This window comes from Coregonus lavaretus (genome assembly GCF_964263955.1).
Source record: "Coregonus lavaretus genome assembly, chromosome: 20".
NCBI lineage: Eukaryota > Metazoa > Chordata > Actinopteri > Salmoniformes > Salmonidae > Coregonus > Coregonus lavaretus.
Window position 1 is genome coordinate 16317682 of NC_140007.1, and position 27669 is coordinate 16345350.

At 41.7% G+C, this 27669-nt stretch overlaps 2 protein-coding genes across 2 annotated transcripts in view; both read right to left on the reverse strand.

Annotated features, from left to right (window-relative positions):
* Positions 1–1635: 1635 nt before the first annotated feature.
* Positions 1636–7023, reverse strand: LOC311147676 (tumor necrosis factor receptor superfamily member 6B-like). The gene is made up of 5 exons (XM_084184430.1): positions 6963–7023; positions 4766–4931; positions 4145–4544; positions 3816–3998; positions 1636–3620 (listed from the first exon to the last, which is right to left on the reverse strand). Exons 2-5 carry the CDS (start codon positions 4772–4774, stop codon positions 3346–3348), a joined length of 867 nt encoding a protein of 288 aa, XP_084040556.1. The 5' UTR covers positions 4775–4931; positions 6963–7023; the 3' UTR covers positions 1636–3345.
* A 531-nt stretch (positions 7024–7554) lies between these two features.
* rtel1 (regulator of telomere elongation helicase 1) overlaps positions 7555–27669 on the reverse strand; it is a 52964-nt gene continuing 32849 nt past the window's right edge. Inside the window, exons 22-33 of the mRNA XM_084184638.1 lie at positions 26533–26679; positions 26162–26277; positions 24828–24951; positions 22207–22384; positions 21596–21759; positions 20066–20161; positions 14561–14774; positions 10606–10743; positions 9357–9515; positions 8505–8726; positions 8204–8323; positions 7555–7834 (exon numbers count right to left, since the gene is read on the reverse strand). Of these exons, the coding sequence (XP_084040764.1) occupies positions 7770–7834; positions 8204–8323; positions 8505–8726; positions 9357–9515; positions 10606–10743; positions 14561–14774; positions 20066–20161; positions 21596–21759; positions 22207–22384; positions 24828–24951; positions 26162–26277; positions 26533–26679 (1743 nt within the window). The 3' untranslated portion in view covers positions 7555–7769. The remainder of the gene's footprint in view (positions 7835–8203; positions 8324–8504; positions 8727–9356; positions 9516–10605; positions 10744–14560; positions 14775–20065; positions 20162–21595; positions 21760–22206; positions 22385–24827; positions 24952–26161; positions 26278–26532; positions 26680–27669) is intronic.

Here is a 27669-nt window from a genome sequence, read left to right on the forward strand (position 1 = left end):
GAACATTCAATGTCATCTTGGTAAGCAACTCCAGTGGCCTTGAGTTTTAGGTTATTGTCCTGCTGAAAGGTGAATTTGTCTCCCAGTGTCTGTTGGAAAGCAGACTGAGCCAGGTTTTCCTCTAGCTTTTTGCCTGTGCTTAGCTCTATTCCGTTTCTTCTTATAAATCAAAAAATCCCTAGTCCTTGCCGATGACGAGCATATCCATAACATGATGCAGCCACCACCATGCTTGAAAATATGAAGGGTGGTACTCAGTGATGTGTTGGATTTGTCCTAAACAAATTCAAGACAAAACTTACATTTTTTTGCCAATGTTTGTTGCAGTATTACTTTAGTGCCTTATTGCAATCAGGATGATGCATGTTTTGGAAGATTTTTATTCCGTACAGACTTCCTTCTTTTCATTCTGTCAATTAGGTTAGTATTGTGGAGTAACTACAATGTTATTGATCCATCCTCAGTTTTCTCCTATCACAGCCATTAACCTCTGTAACTGTTTTAAAATCACCATTGGCCTCATGGTGAAATCCCTGAGCAGTTTCCTTCCTCTCTGGCAACTGAGTTAGGAGGATATATATATATATATATATCTTTGTAGTGACTGGCTGTATTGATACACCATCCAAAACATATTTAATAACTTGCTCAAAGGAATATTCAGTGTCTGCTTTTTTTTATTTTCATCCATCTACCAATAGATGCCTTTCTTTGCAAGGCATTTGAAAACCTCCCTGGTCTTTGTGGTTTAATCTGTGCTTGAAATTCACTACTCGACTGAGGGACATTACAGATAATTGTACGTGTGGGATACAGAGATGGGTTAATCATTCAAAAATGATGTTAAACACTATTATTGCACAAAGAGTGAGTCCATGCAACTTATTATGTGACTTGTTATGCAGAATTGTACTTTTAGACATATTTAGGCTTGCCATAACAAAGGGGTTGAATACTTATTCACTCAAGACATTTTAGCTTTACATTTTTTATTAATTTGTAAAAATGTCTAAAAACAAAGTTCAACTTTGACATTGTGGGGTATTGTGTGTAGATCAGTGGCACAACATCTAAAGTTAATCCATTTTAAATTCAGGCTGTAACACAACAAAATGTGGAAAAAGTCAAGGGGTGTGAATACTTTATGAAGGCACTGTATATGAATACATGTTCTAAAAGTTATTCAAGTGTAAATTACCAAAGTTACCATAGATTGCCATAAATTACCTATAAATTACAGAATATTCCAGCAACTTTGGTAAATTATTGGTAGCTTTGCAACCCTAGCTACAAATAAGCATGTTTTATTTATAAATTAAAACATTTCATGTGAAATCTTTGTAAAATGCATATTTCCATGTCAAGTTGAAGATTTATGAATCACATTGTTGCTGTGGAGTTCGTCATACACACAATTTACGATCAAATCTGTGCTCATGATGGTTTTCTACATGAGGCCCACCTGGTCTGTATAGGTTTTTATGAAGCAAGGATGGGGCTTAGTCAGAGGTGGCTTAGGGACTGGAGGGTTATTTTTGAAAGTATCAGTGACATGCATTGCCATTTGAAGTGCAGCATGACCTTCAGATGTAAAACCAACACCTACAGAGTTCAATGCACTTTGATTACACACAGGGAGGTAAACGTAGGTATGATGTTTATTTATTTAAAAGGACAGTTTCACAATAGGTCGTTCTTGAAACTTTGACACATTTGACACATTTCTGAAAAAGGCAGACCACACAACAGCAAGTACTGGGAAAATATATCTGTACTATGTGAGATAGGCCTATATATAAAAAATATATAAAATTTTACAATCATGGATGAAAGTAAGGCCTGATCACCGGCGACGATGAGAGCCTACAGGGAGGAGGTCAGTAACCTGGCAGTGTGGTGCTGGAGCAACAACCTCTCCCTCAACGTCAGCAGGACCAAGGAGCTAATCGTAGCGAGGACGCCCCCATCCACATCGACGGGGCAGCAGTGGAGCAGATAGACAGCTTCAAGTTCCTCGGTGTCCAAATCACTAAAGACTTAAAAGGGTCCAAACACACACACAGTCTTGGAGAAGGCGCAACAGTGCCTCTTCCCCATCAGGAGGTTGAAAAAGTTTGGCATGGACTCTCAAATCCTGAAAAGGTTCTACAGCTGTACCATTGAGAGCATATTGACTGGCTGCATCACTGTTTGGTATGGCAATAGCGCCACCCTCGATCGCATGGTCGCTACAGAGGGTTGTGGGGACAGCCCAGTACATCACTGGGGCCGAGCTCCCTGCCATCCAGGACCTCTATATCAGGCGGTGTGAAAAGAAGGCCCAGAAAATCGTCAAAGACCCCAACCACCCAAGCCATATACTATTTTCTCCAGTGTATCAAGTCTGACACCAACAGGCTCTTGAACAGCTTCTACCCCCAAGCAATACGACTGATAAATAGCTAACAAAATAGCTACATGGACCGAGTTTACCTTGTATCTTTATTTACCTTTTATCACAGGGCCCTACACACTCACACACTGTCACTCCAACACACACACACACAAACACTCACTCCATCATTTGTTCACTCACACATAATATGCACATACATTTATACTGACTCTACACACCCGCACACCCACAAGCTGCTGCTACTCTGTTTATCTTATATCCTGTTGTCTAATCACCTTACACCTATACATATCTACCTTCATCACTCCACTATCCCTGCATGTTAATATGGTATTGGAACTGACTTTTTAAATATTTCCTGTATATAGTATGCTTACTTACTTACTTGATTGTGTATTTCTTATTATTATTTCTCGTGTGCTTTTGTCTAGTAATACATTGTTATTGATTATTGCATTGTTGGGTTTTGAGTTTGCAAGAAAGGCATTTCACTGTATTGTGGATGTGACATTAAAAACTAGAAACTTGAAACTAAGGCAGTACGGTCCAGTACGGGGTCCAGGCAAAATAAATAGTGGTGGTACACCGTACCGGTAAAACGCGAGCCTATCACAATAGGCTATTACACCCCTACTTAACATTTCTGCGTGTCAGCCGCATGACAAATTTGCGAATTGACTGGAAACCGGGTGGTATACGCTCCAAATCGCATTGTAATTTCATCCTCCAGGTTAGATGGACGTCATATTGTATTTGTGTCTCCCCTTTTCATAGGCCGATTATATAGATCAGGCAACATTGTTTTTATTGATCCGTTTGTCAGTAGAGTAGGCTACCCTGTAATTATTGTAGTATTTTAAAAGAAATGGGTGCGCACACTTGGGTGTCCCTTACCAGTAAGAAATTAAATCTATTTTTACACGTTTACAATATGTGATGATATATTAGTCCTATAAAGTCATATGAGGAAACCATTTGTTGACTTTAGTTCTTAAATGGAGCAACCCGTCTGTGTTCAGGATAGCAAGCATTTGAATAGCAAAAGGTTTGCTAGGTTTGCTAGGTTTGCTCTTAATAGATTTGAGGAGGTCTAGGACAGTTGCATCTTTGGTTGTGGTTTTCCCCGCACTCCTCCTGAGCACAGCCACCAGTCTTTTTTCCTTTCTTGGTGAGAGGATCTGCAGTGCCAGGAATTCCATCAACTCCCCATCACAGATAGCTTCATCTGAGTGGTTGAAAGAGTGAGAAAGAGAAAAGGAGAGAAACCAAGACCATATTAATTGACCACCTTTTGCAATGCACAGTAAGGCTCTTCATTTTCAGTTTTGGTAGGTTAGAAGATATTACACAATTATCATTAATAAATGTTTTTCCATATGTGCCTACAAAAGACTAAACAGCATGGACAAAATATTCTCACCTTCATGTGTTCTTGAACCATTCGTACATTTTGCGCAGTAAACATCATTCATGTCATTGCCGGGTATAGTGGTATAACCTGGGGCACACACAGAAAATTTCTGACAGGTTTTCCTACTGGAGGACTCTGCAGAGAAGAAGCCCCCTGGGCAAGGTTCACACTTCACATCAGTGTGTGCTGTTCCTGGAAAATAAGGATATTGTTCGTACATGTTGTATTTAATCTGTAAACAGATTGCAGTGGTTTGCAGAGCCAACTGGAAACATGGCAGTGGAAAAGGCGTATTCATTATGAAGGGTAGCCAAACATTATATTATCACTTAGCCTACCACTGGAGATGACCCCTTCACCGGGCGGACACCTTCTGTGCCTTGAACATGACCCATGTCTCATGTAAAACCCGTCCTTGCACTCGCACTGTCGGTTGTGCAGTTGGGTGCACGGTACGCTTTCAATCTCATTAGCCGTGCAAAAACGATTGCAGTATTGACACCGTTCGATGTAGTTCCAGATCTCTGTGTAGTGGGACTTTGGACACGGTCCGCAGTCGCTCTTGCGGTCCTTTGTGCAATGCTTCAGTAAGTATGTTCCAGGAGCGCATTTGTCGCATGTAAGGGAATCCCCTGTCGCGTCATCTCTCCAGATGTATGTCGGTGTGTGTGGACCTGGCTCTGTCACGCTGCCGCCACAGAGCGCAAATACCACGAGAGGCAGAAAACAATTTGTCAGCTATTGGAAGAAAGAGTCATGTTATAATTTAGAATCAATCATAACTTTTGTGTAGTCTACGTCTCTCAATATGACTGTCCAACTCCATCAAATAACTACTTCATGAGGCATTCAGCTTCAATAGTTAAATAATAGCCTAGCCTACGCTATAGCCTAATATCCATTTATTTCCTATAGGCACCGAAGAGCCCGCTATATTTCAGCAGAGAAATAATACTCACCGGATGCATTTTCCCTCTAGTCAGCTAGCAACTGATGTTAACATGTTCAACGTCGTTAGAATTTATAGAGCCTACTTCTGATGACTAATACTCGGGGAAGCCCTTTCCAATGCCTTGGTCCATCCATCAGTCTTGGCTTTGGTATTTAATGGTGGTGCAGCCTGGTCTCATAAAGTAGACATAACATAGTAAACATACAGTGGGGGAAAAAAAGTATTTAGACAGACACCAATTGTGCAAGTTCTCCCACTTAAAAAGATGAGAGAGGCCTGTAATTTCCATCATAGGTACACGTCAACTATGACAGACAAATTGAGAAAAAAATATCCAGAAAATCACATTGTAGGATTTTTAATGAATTTATTTGCAAATTATGGTGGAAAATAAGTATTTGGTCAATAACAAAAGTTTCTCAATACTTTGTTACATACCCTTTGTTGGCAATGACACAGGTCAAACGTTTTCTGTAAGTCTTCACAAGGTTTTCACACACTGTTGCTGGTATTTTGGCCCATTCCTCCATGCAGATCTCCTCTAGAGCAGTGATGTTTTGGGGCTGTCGCTGGGCAACACGGACTTTCAACTCCCTCCAAAGATTTTCTATGGGGTTGAGATCTGGAGACTGGCTAGGCCAGTCCAGGACCTTGAAATGCTTCTTACGAAGCCACTCCTTCGTTGCCCGGGCGGTGTGTTTGGGATCATTGTCATGCTGAAAGACCCAGCCACGTTTCATCTTCAATGCCCTTGCTGATGGAAGGAGGTTTTCACTCAAAATCTCACGATACCTGGCCCCATTCATTCTTTCCTTTACACGGATCAGTCGTCCTGGTCCCTTTGCAGAAAAACAGCCCCAAAGCATGATGTTTCCACCCCCATGCTTCACAGTAGGTATGGTGTTCTTTGGATGCAACTCAGCATTCTTTGTCCTCCAAACACGACGAGTTGAGTTTTTACCAAAAAGTTATATTTTGGTTTCATCTGACCATATGACATTCTCCCAATCCTCTTCTGGATCATCCAAATGCACTCTAGCAATATTCAGACGGGCCTGGACATGTACTGGCTTAAGCAGGGGGACACGTCTGGCACTGCAGGATTTGAGTCCCTGGCGGCGTAGTGTGTTACTGATGGTAGGCTTTGTTACTTTGGTCCCAGCTCTCTGCAGGTCATTCACTAGGTCCCCCCGTGTGGTTCTGGGATTTTTGCTCACCGTTCTTGTGATCATTTTGACCCCACGGGGTGAGATCTTGCGTGGAGCCCCAGATCGAGGGAGATTATCAGTGGTCTTGTATGGCTTCCATTTCCTAATAATTGCTCCCACAGTTGATTTCTTCAAACCAAGCTGCTTACCTATTGCAGATTCAGTCTTCCCAGCCTGGTGCAGGTTTACACTTTTGTTTCTGGTGTCCTTTGACAGCTCTTTGGTCTTGGCCATAGTGGAGTTTGGAGTGTGACTGTTTGAGGTTGTGGACAGGTGTCTTTTATACTGATAACAAGGTAACGAGTGGAGGACAGAGGAGCCTCTTAAAGAAGTTACAGGTCTGTGAGAGCCAGAAATCTTGCTTGTTTGTAGGTGACCAAATACTTATTTTCCACCATAATTTGCTAATAAATTCATAAAAAATCCTACAATGTGATTTTCTGGATTTTTTCCCCTCAATTTGTCTGTCATAGTTGACGTGTACCTATGATGAAAATTACAGGCCTCATCTTTTTAAGTGGGAGAACTTGCACAATTGGTGGCTGACTAAATACTTTTTTTCCCCACTGTACATCCGGGACACTCAAATTAGTATATGTTACGTTTGGTATGGTTAAATAAGACAGGTTACTGAAGGCAAAAACAAAATAAGGGTTGTTGGTCAGGTCTATAAAGCAAATGTCTAGCAACCCAAAGGTTTTGTGTTCAAATCTCATCACAGACAACTTTTGCATCTAGCAACATTTCAACTACTTTTTAGCTACTTTTCAACTCCTTAGAACGTTAGCTAATCCTTCCCCTAACCATTTTAGCTAACCCTTCCCCTAACCTCTAGCCAGCTAGCTAACTTTAGCCACATTACATTTGAATTTGTAACATATGTTTAGCAGATTCGTAACATATCGTACGTTTTGCAAATTCGTAACATATAGTACTAATTGTTATTCATACATATCATACAAAATGGATGATGGGCATCCACAAATTAATACATACCATACGAAATGTAACATATGCCTGGTAGATTCAAGACCATAGGTTATGTTTGCATGCTAATCATTTCTCCATCCTGATGTACGCTTTCACTCGTTCACTATTCCCCACAAAGAAAATTGGTGTTGGCATGGGTAGGGCTAGATGGAGTTTTCACATACAAGTCATTTCCTTTCAAATCCGTGAAGACAAGTGAACAAGTAGTGTTTACTTTGAGAGAGTATTGTGTCTAACAGTTATTTTAACAGTTCACTACTTGTCTCTAACATTTACATTTTAGTCATTTAGCAGATGCTCTTATCCAGAGCAACTTACAGGAGCAATTAGGGTTAAGTGCCTTGCTCAAGGGCACATCGACACATTTTTCACCTAGTCGGCTCGGGGATTAGAACCAGCGACCTTTCGGTTACTGGCACAACGCTCTTAACCACTAAACTACCTGCATGATTTCAGTTGATTATTTATAATGAGGTTGACAAAGCAGCTCTTGGCACCCATCAACACCTTTCTGATAAGAAAACAACGATGTGAGGTAAATAACAACCTAATATTTTGATCAATATCTTACATGATATAATAAATAAAAAAGAAACAATCGCATTAAACATTTGTTTAATAAAAAAAGTTAAAATACATTGGGAAAATATTACCATAATCTGCATACATTTATTACAACTGATATTAATTTACAATAGTAACACCACAAAACCCTCACTTTTTGCCATCATTTCCATACAATAAAAAGGCTCCAAAGCGAGCAGCATCAGAGTAGGAAGATTCTTTTCAGGGAAGCTCCACTTCCAACAGCTTTCATTTCCTTTGGCTGCTGGGAAAGAAAGACGAGATCTTGCTTTGTGCTTTCCCAGGCATTGAAACTGAAAGAGACCCAAAAGTGAATTGAAAAATGGTTGACACATTGTAAAATTATGTTAATGTATTCATATCTTTTATAGGCTTATATATTTTTTAACTCTAAAGTTGTTAAATTACATTTGATCCCATTACTACATTATTAAATCAAAATGGTCATTATTGCAAACCAGCTGTTTTCAACACTCCCAAATTGTGTTAATTAACAATGCCTGTTAAACAGAATAATGGGAGAAGGTTTCCTTGGTTCAATAATTACGTCTATAGGCTTTATGCTCGCTGTAATAGTTACAATAGTGCTGACAATACAAGGACTTCTATTGAATTGTTACAAGTTATTCTCTCTTGAAGGCACTTGCGAAATGTCCCTTCACCTTGCGTTAGTTGGCCTGAAATCCCAGAGGAAGCACTTGAGCCTGTGGAGTCACCTATCAAGGCGTCCAGCATCTCTTTGTACTGTTTCTTATGGTGAAGCCGGATGAACAGGGCAAATGCTAGGGACACAAAGGATGACAAATATAATATGCATCCATACCGTACCATAGTTCATGTTCATCAATGGATCTTCAAATGTCACAATTTCACTTAATTGAATTTCAGATTTAAGTGAGAATACAAAGAACCGTGCTTGCCAAGACGCTCAACTCAAATACAATACATTTGGTACGAACTTACTGCTAAGGAGGTTAAAGTCTTCGTTTTTCTCAGTTAACAAACTCACTACTGTGTCCACCAGGCTTTCATAGTTGTCTGTCTTCTTATAGCTCTGAATAGCTGAGAACAGTTGGTTGGACTTCTCAAGTCCAATGGATTTTTTCACATCTGCGATGAAGCTGGCGTAGATTTGACTCTTCTGAGCAGATTGGACTGGTGCTTGGTCTTTGCATTTAGGATCAACTGGTGAGCACAGAACAAGACAAACACGTTCAATTCTTTCAGGATTTGGCCAAACCAGTAAAGAAAAGCATGCCAACGTTTGTATGTGCGTGAATGTGGCCTCTCATATCTCTATCATGCTCTATCAGTGTGTCATGCTCATGCATAGCCATGACAGATGAGGTGGTATTTCACGGTGTAAACTTGGTTGGCGAAACGTTGTAACGATATCCTTCCAATCTTTCACCAACCAAGTTTTCACCCTGAAATAACACCACATCTGTCATGGCTAACGTTTGAACAACGTTGTGGGGAGATGTGCCTGAAAGGTGTCTATGCTGAAGCTAGTAAACAATTCCTGTGTAACTGTATGAACTGAGTGAGTGGCTGAATGTAAGAGGGGAATCCTTGGTTAAAACCCAAAGATTCAAGGATTAAAGACTCAGCCCCCCCAATAAATATATAATCTTCAACTAGGCCTGTTCAGGAAGGCGCAACTTTATGGCACATTCAGATATAAATATATTATGTAGAACAGTCTGTTGTGCAGATGAAACGTAGGGAATTGTGTCAGCTTTATTTCTAACATTTCTATCTGCAACGTTGAGAACGTTCCATCTTACTGAATACACTCCAGGTATCCAGCAGTACCTGTAAGCACTTGATTCTTTGGCAAATGCTCCTCTGTAGTCAATCTGTGATTTCCAAGGTGATGGCCTCCTTTATTAAGCAGCAGACTGGTGTTGAGCTGACTGCAGGAAGAGCTTGAGTCAGAAGTGACAGCAACACCAGTCAGCTTTCCTGACTTGGCTTTAAAACAAACACAAATCTAGGTTACTGGGTTGTTCTGGGGGTGAAATACAAAAACACTCAGTTGCATTTTTGAAGCCTAACTGCAACGATGGTCATAATAGTCGAACAATTAGGCTCAGGGCCGGCTCCAGGTATAAGTGACATAAGTGGTCGCTTAGGGCCCCCGGGAGAGAGTTTAGCATAGTAGAATACACAAGGTGCAATTTCTAAATTTGGTTGTGCGTCAGCAGTTTTTCTCTTGTTATGTCAGTCACAGACAGTCACTCAATTAGCCATGTCATCTAACAATTTTTAGATTGGTAAAGTCTAGCCAGCTATCTAAATCATGGCCGAATACTGACCTCCAGGGGGCCCCTTTTGATTTTGTTAGTGACTCATTTAAATAGGCCTATCATTAACATGTCATAAGTCTTGGTCAATTGTGTAGAACTGCAGGAAATTAGCTTTAAAACTGTACATTTTCTCTCTCTGCCCCATGGTAAAATTAGTAGAATTGCATGACAATTTTTATAGAATTGCTAAACTTCTCCCCCACCCCATGGCAAAATGTGTAGAATTGCAGAAAGCTTGCTTTAAAATTGCAACATTTTCTCTACTCCCCATGGCAAAATGTGTATAATTGCAGGAAATTAACTTTAAAACGTACATTTTCTTGCTGTCGTGAAGAGGGGGGGCCACTACAATGTTTTGCCCAAAAGGATAGGGCCGGCCCTGATTAGGCTAGTCAGAATGTAATGATTCAGGATTCATGAACTGGACAAGAAAGTGGGTGTTTGTCATCTTCGTGCCCAAAGTTATCCTTGCTCAAATGTGAAATTACTAATGCATCACATTAACAGTCACACTCAACCCAGTTTCTTGACATGTCTGGAGCTCAGTTGATAGAGCATGGCGTTTGCAACGCCAGGGTTGTGGGTTCGATTCCCACGGGGGGCCAGTATAAAAAAAATATGTATTCACTAACTGTAAGTCGCTCTGGATAAGAGCGTCTGCTAAATGACTAAAATGTAAAAATGTAAAATGAAAATACAGTGTTACTAAATGCATCCTAGTGGTCAGTGTAAGGAACTAAGAATTGATTGCATACCCCCGTTTTGCATCAGCATTTCTTTCTCCTCCTTGGATAGTGAGTGATCGGGTTTGTATCCACAGCCCTGGCCAGTCAGCTCCATGCATTTCTCATCAAATCTCTTTTTGTGGTGGGGTCGTATGAACTGGTAGAATCCTGAAATACAGTAAGGTTTGAGGTCAAACCCCAATGCATGTCTAACTTGAAAATTGTTACATTTCCTAAAAATAGGAATACAATACTGCAGTTTGCCAGTTCATAGTTTACACAATTTACAGTTCATAGTTTACACAGTTAATAAGAGAAGATCTGCACTACCCCAAAGTTTGTGTAATGTTTCAGTACATGTGACTTAATTCATGACTCACCACAAAAGAGAACTTGTGTAACTAACTTCCTTTTTCCTGAATAAATGACAAAATATCATAAACTGCATTACTCATGCTACGTGGAATGATCTTTGAAACCACCTAGCTACAGTGGGGAAAAAATGTATTTAGTCAGACACCAATTGTGCAAGTTCTCCCACTTAAAAAGATGAGGCCTGTAATTTTCATCATTGGTACACGTCAACTATGACAGACAAAATGAGATTTTTTTTCTCCAGAAAATCACATTGTAGGATTTTTAATGAATTTATTTGCAAATGGTGGAAAATAAGTATTTGGTCAATAACAAAAGTTTCTCAATACTTTGTTATATACCCTTTGTTGGCAATGACACAGGTCAAACGTTTTCTGTAAGTCTTCATAAGGTTTTCACACACTGTTGCTGGTATTTTGGCGCATTCCTCCATACAGATCTCCTCTAGAGCAGTGATGTTTTGGGGCTGTCGCTGGGCAACACGGACTTTCAACTCCCTCCAAAGATTTTCTATGGGGTTGAGATCTGGAGACTGGCTAGGCCACTCCACGACCTTGAAATGCTTCTTACGAAGCCACTCCTTCGTTGCCCGGGCGGTGTGTTTGGGATCATTGTCATGCTGAAAGACCCAGCCACGTTTCATCTTCAATGCCCTTGCTGATGGAAGGAGGTTTTCACGCAAAATCTCACGATACATGGCCCCATTCATTCTTTCCTTTACACGGATCAGTCGTCCTGGTCCCTTTGCAGAAAAACAGCCCCAAAGCATGATGTTTCCACCCCCATGCTTCACAGTAGGTATGGTGTTCTTTGGATGCAACTCAGCATTCTTTGTCCTCCAAACACGACGAGTTGAGTTTTTACCAAAAAGTTCTATTTTGGTTTCATCTGACCATATGACATTCTCCCAATCCTCTTCTGGATCATCCAAATGCACTCTAGCAAACATTAGACGGGCCTGGACATGTACTGGCTTAAGCAGGGGGACACGTCTGGAACTGCAGGATTTGAGTCCCTGGCGGCGTAGTGTGTTACTGATGGTAGGCTTTGTTACTTTGGTCCCAGCTCTCTGCAGGTCATTCACTAGGTCCCCCCGTGTGGTTCTGGGATTTTTGCTCACCGTTCTTGTGATCATTTTGACCCCACGGGGTGAGATCTTGCGTGGAGCCCCAGATCGAGGGAGATTATCAGTGGTCTTGTATGTCTTCCATTTCCTAATAATTGCTCACACAGTTGATTTCTTCAAACCAAGCTGCTTACCTATTGCAGATTCAGTCTTCCCAGCCTGGTGCAGGTCTACAATTTTGTTTCTGGTGTCCTTTGACAGCTCTTTGGTCTTGGCCATAGTGGAGTTTGGAGTGTGACTGTTTGAGGTTGTGGACAGGTGTCTTTTATACTGATAACAAGTTCAAACAGGTGCCATTAATACAGGTAACGAGTAGAGGACAGAGGAGCCTCTTAAAGAAGAAGTTACAGGTCTGTGAGAGCCAGAAATCTTGCTTGTTTGTAGGTGACCAAATACTTATTTTCCACCATAATTTGCAAATAAATTCATTAAAAATCCTACAATGTGATTTTCAGGATTTTTTTTTCTCAATTTGTCTGTCATAGTTGACGTGTACTTATGATAAATTACAGGCCTCTCTCATCTTTTTAAGTGGGAGAACTTGCACAATTGGTGGCTGACTAAATACTTTTTTCCCCCACTGTACATTTAATGGTGTGCTGGCCATGACTGGCTATGATGACTGCTTTAAAACGCCCGGTTTCTAACGGATTCTCTTGAGACAAAGATTTCAAATTCCTGTTGCAGTCGTAATGCTGATTAATGTAATTCTCTTGAAGTTGTCATTTAAAACTGACAATGATGACCAAAAACAGTAGACAATACAGATCCAGGGAATGTCATTAATACAATATTTTGACCTTCACACAGGACTGGCTCATGGTTGGGCTACTGTTTTCATTCTCAGCCCGAACCCGATGGTCTTATACCAGGCCGACCTTAAATTCGTAGAATTGATTCGGGCCAGGCGGTTTCGGCCTTGCCACGCTGTGTTTGAGAAGGGGAAAAAAAGTATACGTGTCTTCGCACCTACTGCGGTCTCTCAGCAGCAGCCACTAGCGGCGCCAGGATTCCAATATTGGCTGGGCCAGAGAAATTTGTGGCCATGATGAAATGTATTTTTCTGACGATTGAAAAGTTTCGAATTGCGATTCAAAGAGGCTGCACTCAGGAAAATGATCCACAAGACCACAACAGGCAGTGCGTCTCAGAATCAGGAGACACACATAATTCCAATGGCATCTGTTAACGCTGACACATCCTAACAAAATACTCCCTATGACTGCCCTGCTAATGTGCCTTGCTGGACCTTGCAAACTATCTAAAGTAGAGCCATAATTGATCAAAATGTTTTCCTAATCAGGCATAGGCTTGATGCAGTTATTTCGGAATAAACCATGCATTCAAAACACAGGGCTTTTGAGGGAATATTCAAATGGTTGTTTGGCAGAAAATAGTTATGTACTTATTGTTTAATCAAGGCTCCCTTTATTATTAAATTTTCAAAATAAAATGCTTGTTGTATTTAAAGATGAAATCCGCAATAGGGGCAAACAGCGTCATGGCCGTTATTGTTTTTGTTGTTGTTGACAGAGTAGAGGTGAAATTGCAGTCCATATTCCAAATTGCGTGTGCAATGATGTCCAAGGGAAAAAGACTGTCTGTTGTTTGCAGTAACTTCTATGTTGTTGTAATATTGGAAACGGACGTGGCAGTTTCACCATTAAGAATTTCAGCTTTAAAGGCATAAATGACTTGTATGCTGTGTAATGAAATTCATGAATGATTGATTGAGAGACTGTATATTGAAGTAGGCTAAATTACTTAAGACATAAAACAAGACGCACTAACAGCTCGATAGTGGATAGATTATATAAGGCTATTATAGCCTATACGCGAGTCAAGAGCAAAATAACACACTTCAATTGCATTAGCCAACTTTATCCCAATATTCTCTGAGTTTTCAGCTCTCTTTGCTTTTCTATGACAAGGGCTGTTTCCTCATCTTCTCACTTCGCTCCCTCCCAATTCCGCCACATTGTTCTCAACACCAGTTTAAATCAATATACTGTTTTCTAGAAAACTTTTCTTTTTTTGGGGGGGGGGGGGGGGGGGGTTGTTGTACTCATTACATTTCTGTGATGTCGGACCGAGCTGGCTTGGGCAAGACCGGGCTCAAATTTTCAGGTCCGATGAGAACTCTAGATTGGACAAGCCTAAATGACAGCCATCGTTATCATGCGGGGTCAATGTATACAAGAGGGGTGCGACTTCAAGGGAAGTGACTGGGATGACTGCTATTTAGTTTTTCCCTACGATTAATTCATGCCCTCCCCCACTCCTGGACAGGCTGTACACGCACAAACACACACACACTTCAGGCACATGCAGCAAATGTTTAACATTAGAATGTACCATTGAGCAGGTTCCATTTTCTCTAGCTGAGTGAGAGTGACCTGATGACTCAGGTGAGCCCAGCATTGAACACACAAGGCCGAGACCCATTACTATACAAGCTGAACCCACAAGCACACATACACACACCTCGGAGCAGGTTGTGGGTGTTGGCGTCCCCAGTGAAGAGGTCTGCTGCCTCGGCAAGCAGTTCATCAAGGTCATCCGTCCGTTTGTACGTCTGCAGGGCCGCCATGATTCGCTGGAAATTAACCTGACTCAGCGACCTTTTCATTTCTGCCAGGAACGACTTGGCTTTTCCCGCTTTGCCCTCTTCTGACACATCAGGAGCCAGGGGGATTTTCTTTGAAAGGTGGAAAGGGAGAAATGGTGTGTTAGTGTGTCATACATCCTAGTGTGTCTAGCCATGACAGATGCAAGGGTATTTCACTGTAAATATTTGGAAAAAAAATCCTCAGCAATCTACACACAATACCCCATAACGACAAAGCAAAAACAGGTTTTTACAAATTCTTTACAAATGTATTAAAAATAAAAAACAGAAATACCTTATTTACATAAGTATTAAGACCCTTTGCTATGAGACTCGAAATTGAGCTCAGGTGCATCCTGTTTCCATTGATCATCCTTGAGAAGTTTGTACAACTTGATTGGAGTCCACCTGTGGTAAATTGAATTGATTGGACATGATTTGGAAAGACACACACCTGTCTATATAAGGTCCCACAGTATATAAGGTCTGACAGTGCATGTCAGAGAAATAATCAAGTCATGAGGTCGAAGAAAATGTCCGTAGAGCTCCGAGACAGGATTGTGTCGAGGCACAGATCTGGGGAACGGTACCAAAAAATTTCTGCAGCATTGAAGGTCCCCAAGAACGCAGTGGCCTCCATCATTCTTAAATGGAAGAAGTTTGGAACCACCATGACTCTTCCTAGAGCTGGCCGCCCGGCCAAACTGAGCAATCGGGGGAGAAGGGCCTTGGTCAGGGAGGTGACCAAGAACCCGATGGTCACTGACAGAGCTCCAGAGTTCCTCTGTGGAGATGGGAGAACCTTCCAGAAGGACAACTGTCTCTGCAGCACTCCACCAAATCAGGCCTCCACGCTTACAGTTCCACTCCATAACATGCACATGACATTTGAGTGAGAGTTGTTTGAGAGGGCGTGAACGAAGTGGAAGGGAGATTGCTTGGAATTGTGCGAGGTAATCACTGGGGAGTCTATTGTGGAAAATATTCAAAACGAGGGGACAAAAGAGCGCCAAATCTACTCCATACTTTGCAGTCCCTCCAGGATTTCGCGATTCTAACACTTTTTGCAAATCAACAATTCCCAGCATATTATGCGAAGTCACACAATTTTAACCAATCACCGTACTTTTACTGCATAAAATATACTGAACAAAAATATAAATGCAACATGCAACAATTTCAAAGATTTGACTGAGTTACAGTTCACATAAGGAAATCCACCCATTGAAATAAATTCATTAGGCCCTAAATCTATGGATTTAACATGATTGGGAATACAGATATGCATCTGTTGGTCACAGATACCTTTAAAAAAAACTAGGGGCATGGATCAGAAAACCAGTCCGTATCTGGTGTGACCACCATTTGCCTCATGCAGCATGACTCATCTCCTTTGCATAGAGTTGATCAGGCTGTTGATTGTGGCCTGTGGAATGTTGTCCCACTCCTCTTCAATGGCTGTGCGAAGTTGCTTGATATTGGTGGGAACTGGAACATGCTGTCATACACGTCGATCCAGAGCATCGCAAACATGCTCAATGGGTGACATGTCTGGTGAGTATGCAGGCCATGGAAGAAAATGGGACATTTTCAGCTTCCAGGAATAGTGTTCAGATCCTTGTGACATGAGGCTGTGCATTATCATGTTGAAACATGAGGTGATGGCGGCGATGAATGGCACGACAATGGGCCTCAGGATCTCGTCACGGTATCTCTGTGCATTCAAATAGCCATCGATAAAATACAATTGTTTGTTGTCCATAGCTTATGCCTGCCCATACCAAAACCCCACCATGGGGCACTCTGTTCAGCAAACCACTCGCCCACACGAAGCAATACCGGTTGGACTTACTGCCAAATTCTTTAAAACTTTGTTGGAGGCGGTTTATGGTAGAGAAATTAACATTAAATTATCTGGCAACAGCTCTGGTGGACACTCCTGCTGTCAGCATGCCAATTGCACGCTCCCTCAAAATTTGAGACATCTGTGGCATTGCGTTGTGTGACAAAACTGCACATTTTAGAGTGGCCTTTTATTGTCCCCACCACAAGTAGCACCTGTGTAATGATCATGCTGTTTAAGAAGCTTCTTGATATGCCACACCTTCTTGGCAAAGAAGAAATGCGCTCTAACGGGGATGCAACAAATGTTTGCACAGAATTCTACAGACATTTGCTTTTTGTGCATATGGGATCTTTAATTTCAGCTCATGAAACATGGGACCAACACTTTACGTGTTGCGTTTATATTTTTGTTCAGTGTAGTTCAATCAAGCCTGTGTCAACAAACTTTTTCCTCTGTCAGTGCATTTTCGTGACAAATTGGTTTTATGTAATTAGTTTTATGTCATTGGTGTTACCGCCTTGAAATTCAGTCATTACTAAGACATACAGGAACCTTGAGCATTCTCTCCAATAGCAAACTGTTATAGGGGGAAGGGTCTAAATTAAAGACAATTATTACCCTTTTAGTATGTCATAAATATGAGGAATGCATTGATAATCTGGTGTGTCTAAATACAAAGTGTCATTGGTGTTACTCAATTTAAATGAAGGCTAATTACATTGTGAGCAAAAGGATTAATCATATCACTTTAGTAAATGTTTTTAACTGTAGATTTTAGCATCTGTGGCCTCCATTTAAGAAAATCCTCAATGACCTAAAATGTGTAATTGGTGTTACTACTCCTAGTGGTGGCACAATGTTATCACAATGGTACAAATTATTTAAAGTATTTAAGCTGCCATATTAGTTGATTTAGAATAGTAAAGATCTAACCAAATTAAATAAAATTGAAAATGAAGTAAATTGTTGCCCAAATGCCATGCCCAAATCAATGCCACCAATTCAAGAACCACCCTACTATAACACAGGATTGATTCACCATAGTATGAAATAAACCTACAACTTACCGTAAAACTTAAATTACACTCTTTTAATAGCTGGGCATCGGCACACATTTCAGCAAATAAATGCCTGTTTCAAATAACTGCTGGGTCTAAACAAATTGTTTGAGGTTACAATGGACACCGCTCTGATATTCCCATGGTCATGTCCATATTTTATTTAGTTTATTCTGTCATTGTTGCTAACCATTGCGCCACCAAAAAGAAAATATCAAATTCAAGCTAGCAGTGATAAAATTCGCTGCTAGTGCAGGCTGGCTTGACAAATTCCTCGAGCGCATTGTGTTTTCAGTCAGATGGCGCACTACTGTTGGAAAGAGACGCCTGGCTCAAATAGAAGCCTGATGCTAATAAGGCCCGGTTGTGTTCAGTTATTGAAGCAAATAAAAACGCCCAGACTATTAAAGTTTTACGGTAGTATATTTGCTCAAACCAAATCAATTTGAATGAGTCTCAATGAATTTTCAAAACTTCTATTGTGTCAAAAGTTAATTTCTGCAACATAACAGTGCCATTTCATTGTACCTAGGTAATATTAATACAAACCATGAGTATGTTCACGGTTGGCCAAACAGACAAGTATCAACATTAGGTCAAGCACGATTTTCTGTGAGTCAGTATCACACACAGAAACTTCCATGCCAGAATAAATAATGGAGCTCCTGTTCAATGTAAACTCAGCAAAAAAAGAAACATCCCTTTTTCAGGACCGTCTTTCAAAGATAATTCGTAAAAATCAAAATAACTTCACAGACCTTCATTGTAAAGGGTTTTAACACTGTTTCCCATGCTTGTTCAATGAACCATAACAATTAATGAACATGCACCTGTGGAACGGTCGTTGAGACACTAACAGCTTACAGACGGTAGGCAATTAAGGTCACAGTTAAGAAAACTTAGGACACTAAAAGGCCTTTCTACTGACTCTGAAAAACACCAAAAGAAAGATGCCCAGGGTCCCTGCTCATCTGCGTGAAACGTGTCTTAGGCATGCTGCAAAGAGGCATGAGGACTGCAGATGTGGCCAGGGCAATAAATTGCAATGTCCGTACTGTGAGACGCCTAAGACAGCGCTACAGGGAGACAGGACGGACAGCTGATCGTCCTCGCAGTGGCAGACCACGTGTAACACCTGCACAGGATCGGTACATCCGAACATCACACCTGTGGGACTGGTACAGGATGGCAACAACAACTGCCCGAGTTACACCAGGAACGCACAATCCCTCCATCAGTGCTCAGACTGTCCGCAATAGGCTGAGAGAGGCTGGACTGAGGGCTTGTAGGCCTGTTGTAAGGCAGGTCCTCACCAGACACCACCGGCAACAACGTCGCCAATGGGCACAAACCCACCATCGCTCGTCGCTGGGCACAAACCCACCGTCGCTGGACCAGACAGGACTGGCAAAAAGTGCTCTTCACTGACGAGTCGCGGTTTTGTCTCACCAGGGGGGATGGTCGGATTCGCGTTTATCGTCAAAGGAATGAGCGTTACACCGAGGCCTGTACACTGGAGCGGGATCGATTTGGAGGTGGAGGGTCCATCATAGTCTGGGGCGGTGTGTCACAGCATCATCGGACTGAGCTTGTTGTCATTGCAGGCAATCTCAACACTGTGTGTAACAGGGAAGACATCCTCCTCCCTCATGTGGTACCCTTCCTGCAGACTCACCCTGACATGACCCTCCAGCATGACAAAGCCACCAGCCATACTGCTCGTTCTGTGCGTGATTTCCTGCAAGACAGGAATGTCAGTGTTCTGCCATGGCCAGCGAAGAGCCCGTATCTCAATCCCATTGAGCACGTCTGGGACCTGTTGGATCGGAGGGTGAGGGCTAGGGCCATTCCCCCCAGAAATGTCCAGGAACTTGCAGGTGCCTTGGTGGAAGAGTGGGGTAACATCTCACAGCAAGAACTGGCAAATCTGGTGTAGTCCATGAGGAGGAGATGCACTGCAGTACTTAATGCAGCTGGTGGCCACACCAGATACTGACTGTTACTTTTGATTTTGACCCCCCCCTTTGTTCAGGGACACATTATTCAATTTCTGTTAGTCACGTCTGTGGAACTTGTTCAGTTTTTGTCTCAGTTGTTGAATCTTGTTATGTTCATACAAATATTTACACGTTAACTTTGCTGAAAATAAACACAGTTGACAGTGAGAGGATGTTTCTTTTTTTGCTGAGTTTATTTTGTTCCACAAACTTCCTTGTGCCAATGATGTTACGGATCAACAATGCGGATGACACATAATGGAGTGAGAGGCTCTTGTGACTGTGGTATGGAGCTGGGGGCTAGTCTTAGCGTTAGCCTTATAAGGTATTTCTGGAACAATTGTTTGTGCCATCATTCCTCTGTGACCAACCTGCAAGTGTTGGGGGAAGCGTGAGGATGAGTTGCGCACAGGCCTCAAACCTAGTGCGCTATAGGGCTTTTAACAGCAGTTGTGTTTAGACATACAGTATTTCACATACCCGTTCTTGGACCACTTTGATTTTTCGTTTTCCACCACGCAATTCGTCATCCACGCGCTTGTCGTATTGAAGAGACAGCGTGGATAAGCGATTAGCCTAAAGGGAATGGAACCATTATCAGACAATGTTGTTAACATCATCAGCAGTTTTATTCAGTACTACATTTATACAAAAAAACATACACTTTTGCTATGATCACCTATGGTCCTCCTAAATCTGCTGTAAACAGCCTTTACCTTACACAACCTTAGCTCATAGCATCCCTGGACAGTAAAAACAGCACCTTACATGAGCGGATTATATTATTCTCATTATGGTCTATTGATTGCTCAATCGTGACCAAGGACATTTTACAATATTTCAGGAAACTATTGAGTGAAAGAGCAGCCAGGATATATGCTATGATATTGGAAGGAACAGAACCTATAGTACTTGACTGACTAACTTCAAACATAGTGTTATCACATCCAATAACTAGCCTAAGCTTGCAGGTATCTATTATTTATTTCCTGACTGACTAAATGTGTGTTGAGACAACCACCGCCTCCACATGGCTTTTGGGAACTGGAAAAAGAGAGCATTTTGTTCGGACCATAAACACACATCCCTTGTTCGTTTGCTCAGCGTTAAGTGGGACATGGCATTTAGAAAAAATGGCAGAGAGAAAGAGGGAAGTCTGAGTAAACAATTGGACATTATAAAATGTGCTCAACCACTGGTGTGGTGAATCTGTAGTTTTAAATGTGTCACATTTTGGTTGTGCTGATACAAAATGACTATGTCATTAAAAAATCTTAGTGAGTGGATTACTGGAAACTGTACGTAGTGCCTAGCAAGCGCCACATACTAGCTAGCAATAAGGGAAACAATAGCATTATGTTACATTTTCATTGATTACAAGTATGGAATGATATTTGATTTAATCTGTTTGATTTAATAATGTTAATTTAAAACAACTAATAAAATCAATGAAAGATAGTAGAAGTATTTTGTAGACAACTGGATGAGAGGAGTAATAGAAATAGATTGAGAACATTTCTATGGTAATTTAAGCTCTAGCTAATATGCTTGCTCATATTTAATCAGCTGAAACATGTTTTTGCTCAATGCTGTGGATTCCTAGCCTTTCCCAATCAGTCTCCTTATTTCATCACTTAGGGACGGTTTCCCTAAATGATCTGTGTCTGGGAAATCGCCTCTATTGTCAATTACATTAATTATTTGGCCGTAAGTTAGCCAACAGCAGTCATAGGGGAAAGACAATCATTGGTGAAACTGTCATCATTCACTGTAGTGACTTCCCGGTAAGTTTATGTTGACGTGTATCGAACTTCGTCTAGCGACAGAGGTAAAACGATATTGGCAGTTGCATCAAAGCAGTGTAAAATGCATTTCTCCTACTGCATCTGTTTAACCAGACCAGATGTGTTCAGTAGAACTTTCCGTGATATTATTTTGACGGGAATAAGGGAACACCTTTCTCCAACTCATCTGTTCAGACACAGGTTTCTGTAGTAAAGCCAAGTGTACCCTCTCCTCGCCCGCTAGGACCTCGTCTTCATCTCCATAGCGGCTGTCGCTGTGCTCCAGGGCGTCCAGCAGGCCGGCCGGCCTCCTTCGGCTCGACTCCATCTCCGTTTCGTACTCGATGCACAGCCTGGCCATGCCATTCCCCTCACTGCCTACATGCTCATCTGAGACCAGAAACAGACGGAGACAGTTGATGAGACAAGTGAAAAGAGGTGATGAGACAGATGACAAGACAGGTGATAAGACGAGTCACTTCCAGACACACAAACATGACCAGACCTGTGGCAAATGGCTCAGGTCTCTCCTGAAAAATAGATTTTGTATAATCTCAATGAGACTACCTGGTTAAACAAAAAATGACTTTCATATATTACAGCTGTGCTTGATTTAGTTTGCCCACCCAGTACAATGGAACCAATAGAATAGTCCCAAAAGTGCAAACTTCAAATTAAGTCAAGCACATCTCAAATAGTATTTAACAGGTATTTGACCCAGGTCTGCACATGACATAGGGAACTGATGAGAAGCAAAAGGAGAAATATTGTTATGTAACTAAAACTTTCACTCAAACCATGCATTGGTGCCACTGCATGTGCGGTGTAGATACTCACTCAGCCGTCGCCTTTTCAGACTGGGCACGTGGGAGTCCAGTATTTTTGCCTTCAGGGCGAAACCTCTCTGGGTGGAGCCCTGGGAGTGGCAGGGTCTGGCGCTGGCACACTGGGCATCTGCCGAGTGTACCGCCCCACCACAGCTCCCCTTTGCAGGCTTCTTCTCTGGAGGAGGCCTCTGGGACATTAGAACAGTCAGAGGTCAGAGAGTTCAGAGGTCAAGATTGAGGTCAGAATTCGACAAAAATTATATCTCACGTCTGCAGTGAAACTACAAAACAAAATGGAGGCATTTAACAGATTCATCCCCAGTTGTGCATCTCTAAATCACCCATTGACAATATCCGCAGTGTAATCGAGAGAGATCGACTGTTCTGAGGAAAGCTGTAGGCTACAGTTCCGACGAAAAATGTACATTACAGTTCTGAGGAGAGTTGTAGGCTACAGTTCTGAGGAAAGATGTACAGTTCTGGCCAAATGTATTGGCAGCCTTGCACATTTCTTAAATAATTCCCTATTTCTTCTAAAATAATAATATACAGTGCATTTGGAAAGTATTCAGACCCCTTGACTTTTTCAACATTTTGTTACGTAATAGCCTTATTCTGAAATTGATTAAATTACTTGTTTCCCTCAATCTACACACAATACCCCGTAATGACGAAGTGAAAACAGGTTTTTAGAAATTAGAAATACCTTATTTACATAAGTATTGAGACCCTTTGCTATGAGACTCGAAATTGAGCTCAGGTGCATCCTGTTTCCATTGATCATCCTTGAGATGTTTGTACAACTTGATTGGAGTCCACCTGTGGTAAATTCAATTGATTGGACATGATTTGGAAAGGAACACACCTGTCTATACACAGTTGACAGTACATGTTAGAGTAAAAACCAAGCCATGAGGTCGAAGGAATTGTCCGTAGAGCTCCGAGACAGGATTGTGTCAAGGCACAGATCTGGGGAAGGATACCCCAAAATGTCTGCAGCATTGAAGGTCCCAAGAACACAGTGGCCTCCATCATTCTTAAATGGAAGAAGTTTGGAACCACGACGACTCTTCCTAGAGCTGGCCGTCTGGCACACCTGAGCAATCGGGGGAAAGGGCCTTGGTCAGGGAGGTGACCAAGAACCCGATGGTCACTCTGACAGAGCTCCAGAGTTCCTCTGTGGAGATGGGAGAACCTTCCAGAAGGACAACCATCTCTGCAGCACTCCACCAATCAGGCCTTTTATGGTAGAGTGGCCAGACGGGAGCCACTCCTCAGTAAAAGGCTCATGACAGCCCGCTTAGAGTTTGCCAAAAGGCACCGAAATGACTCTAAAACCATGGAAAACAATATTCTCTGGTCTGATGAAACCAAGATTGAACTCTTTGGCCTGAATGCCAAGCATCATGTCTGGAGGAAACCTGGCACCATCCCTACGGTGAAGCATGGTGGCGGCAGCATCATGTTGTGGGGATGTTTTTCAGTGGCAGGGACTGGGAGACTAGTCAGGATCGAGGGAAAGATGAACGGAGCAAATTACAGAGAGATCCTTGATGAAAATCTGCTTCAGAGCACTCAGGACCTCAGACTGGGGCGAAGGTTCACCTTCCAACAGGACAATGACCCTAAGCACACAGCCAAGACAACGCAGGAGTGGCTTTGGGACAAGTCTCTGAATGTCCTTGAGTGGCCCAGCCAGAGCCTGGACTTGAACCCGATCAAACATCTCTGGAGAGACCTGACAATAGCTGTGCAGTGACACTCCCCATCCAACCTGAAAGAGCTTGAGAGGATCTGCAGAGAAGAATGGGAGAAACTCCCCAAATACAGGTGTGCCAAGCTTGTAGCGTCATACCCAAGAAGACTCAAGACAATAACATCTGCCAAAGGTACTGAGTAAAGGGTCTGAATACTTATGTAAATGTTATTTCAGGTTTTTATTTTTAATACATTTGCAAAAATGTCTAAAAACCTGTTTTTGCTCTGTAATTATGAGGTATTGTGTGTAGATTGATTTTGTAATTTTAAAAAAACCCATTTTAGAATAAGGCTGTAATGTAACAAAATGTGGAAAAAGTCAAGGGGTCTGAATACTTTCCGAATGCACTTGCCTTCATTCATTGGATTCCTATCTCCTTTCTATAATATATCTGGCAACGGCACCATGCAATGCACCCTGGACTAGAGGCAGACAAATAGGAAAAATGTGCTAGATCCTCCGTTAAATTACACATTTCGAGGTAGGAATATCGCAAAAATATGATCAATAGCTCATTCGAGAAACGACATCCTCCCAAGTTATGACATCGGCCAGTTATGAAATCTGACGTCTGATAGACGTTTTCGCGATCTAAAAGTCGTATTCCTATTAACTTCCAGTGTACTGAGAACGACTTTATCACAGTGCTGCTGCTTGAACGCCAATAACTCAGATACACATGAAAACATGAAATGACCTAGCGAATCAATAGAACATCACTCAGAGATGCACAAAAACAATGTAACATTCAAAATGGGTGTACCTTTCCTTTAAGGGTTATTATTACAGTACATTCCAAATGTATAATTTAATGGTTCACTATCAAGCAGTCAAAGTCACTCAAGATGTACTCTTCTGCTTGACCCACTTACAAGTTTCTGTGCAACTCTGAAGAACTGGGCCACGTCACGGACCACATTCCCAAAGTTGTCGTAAGTGCGCACGTAGGGCCTCACCCACGAGGGTAGCTGGGCACGTGCGTCTGTGCTTTTGAACCTGGAGGAAATAGCCAACGGACACTATAGAGTTGCATGATAGGAAAAACTCTGGTAACACTATAATAACGTTCAGTAATAAATCATTTATAAGGCATTTACAAACAGTTTGTTCACCATTTATTACTCATTACTCCCACATTTGAAAATGATGGTAAGCTACTGCTTATTATTTTACCATTGATATGATTTAGGCCATTTTGACACCTTAAAGAGCATCAAGTACTGCTGGAATGTCTACCAATGTCCATCTTTTTGTGAGAAATTACTGGTCACTCAAAACATTTATAAAGTATTTATAAAGTATAGCCTAGATAGCCCTGACTTTATATTAGGGACCTCAAAAACACTGAACTAATGATTAGTAAATGGTTTAAAAGGACATATTACACATATTTTTAATGATCTCATGAATCATTCATAAATAATTAAAAAAGTTGTTTATAATGTGTGAATAACTAGCTTACTTAACATTTACAAATGTGGGAGAAATGGTGAGCAAACTGTAAATGCCTTATACATGGTTTATTACTGACTGTTTTTAGAAAGTGTTACCAAAACTCAAATTGTGTAACAATCTGTCTGACCGTATTGACAGAGACACGTGACACTAGATCGAATAATCCACCCTTACAACAGAACAGCTTGACAATGTAAACAGAAGTTCAATTTCGTATCAATATTGAATAGAGAAGGGCATGAGTGACTCTATTGAAACAATAACTACCTACCCATACATACACATTGTGGGATAGCTGATGTTACCTTTTTCCACATAATAGCAGGTGATGACAAGTGATGACTTGCACATTTGAGTTATCAGGCAAAGGATGATGACTAGAATCCTATAGAACAATATAGTTTGTCCCTGTCATGTCATGTTTTCAATGTCTACCTCTATTTCTAAAGACACGTCATGTTCCATCCCCAACACTGCCTGAAGAAGACTATATGCTGGTCTGCTCCTACTTATAAGTATTTGTTGTATATATTAACTGTAAACAGTTCACTAAAGTTTTCTGCATCGTACTGGCTGCCTACTTGTTTTCCTTCTTGTATTACCTGCCATTTAGGGGCCTATGACTGGAACCATAAGATGATGGGCATACACCACTGATGATAACCTGAAATGACCAGCATACACCACTGATAACCTGAAATGACCAGCATACACCACTGATAACCTGAAATAACCAGCATACAATACTGACCTGTGGTCGCACAAGAAGATAGCCCCGTAGTCATCACGGTGGCGAATGACTCTGCCGATAGCTTGGTTCACCGCCCTGGACGCCTGCTGTCTATACCAGTTCTGCCCTGACAGGTACTACAAAGACAGACACACACACGGAAAGGCAAGCAGAGAAACACACATATTAACAAGTAGTCCAACTTGTTAGTGCATGAAGATCTTCGCAAAAAAATTTGTTTTAAAGTATATGTTTTGTTTTTAGTAAAAAAAAAAAAGTGAATTGACAATTTACATGAACCTCACTTCCGTAAGGGCACCCATCAGTGAAGCCCTAATAAATCCTGTAATAGACCGTCAGTCAGAGGACCAGCGAAGGGGCTTCCTCCTTACCTGCACCCCGGAGGTCTTCTTCCTGCACATCTCGTCCAGGTACTGCATCTTCAGAATGACCCGGGGGTCCATGCGGGGCGGGAACGGGAGGCCAGTGATGATGACCCCTCGGCCGTACGTGTCAGCAAAATCCAGCCCCTCGCTGGCCTGGCAGAGGGACAAGGAAACCAATCAAGGCACACGGAAAATACCACTGTATGGGCTTAAGATCAATTCAGAGTGACGTCTCTATGCATTGTCAAAATATTGCAGCGACCATCACCCAACACTTAGCGACCTCGTCAAGAGGTTTAGATATTTTGGCGTGACGGCTAAGGCAGTGGTCAATATCGCTTTCTGAGTCAAAATACAAGCCGAGATCTACCGCTCAGATTTTTTAAATTTTAAACATGTCTTAAAAAACGTAAGCCTATGAATCATCAACCTTTTAAAAACAGTTCTGGAGCAATGAGGTTTGTGCAGTAGGTTATAAGCCCAATACATTATTACTGCATATTGGATATGCTTGAATTGCCCTGCCAATGTTGTTCTTCTCAGACCATTTCAAAATAATATTTCAAAACTTGAGGTATGATCACACCAGTAATAGATCAGTTGTTGTATTACTTGTGAGGCACAGTTGAGTGAGCATAAATCAACAATTTGAAATAATTAGCTTTTTATTTTTACTGGACTGACGGTGCCTGAATCTAAATGGTCAGTCTCAGAGGAGGATGTAGAATGCAGCACCCTCCCTCCACTGAGACTGAACAAAAAGGGGACAACGTCTTCCAGCTGATTGCGAAACTCGAGTCGCACCGCATTATTTCTGCGGGTTTGTGTCCTGGTCGGGGCTAACCCAGAATTTCCTACATTGGTGTCAGAAGTGGGATGGCACCCGTGAGGCCAACAGAGGGCCATGTGCACCTCAGGGACTTGGTATAGAGAGGTGTGGGGACACGCATTCACGAAGGAAGGGGTAGTGTAGCGTCCTTAACCAAACACCTAGTGACCTCGCCAAGCGGTTCGGATCTCTTGGCGTGCCAGCTAAGGTGTTGGGTTGACAGTCGCTGGACACGGGTTCAAGTCCCGGTCAGCGGTACCCCCCAAATTTGCTATAAGATATTTATGTCAAAAGGCTTAAACAATATTTTTTAT

Coding starts and splice junctions, on each gene's coding strand:
- LOC311147676 (XM_084184430.1), bottom strand. Junction 3,999..4,144: donor TGAAGGGGTCATCTCCAGTG/GTAGGCTAAGTG, acceptor CTTATTTTCCAG/GAACAGCACACACTGATGTG. Junction 3,621..3,815: donor TGGTTCAAGAACACATGAAG/GTGAGAATATTT, acceptor TCAACCACTCAG/ATGAAGCTATCTGTGATGGG.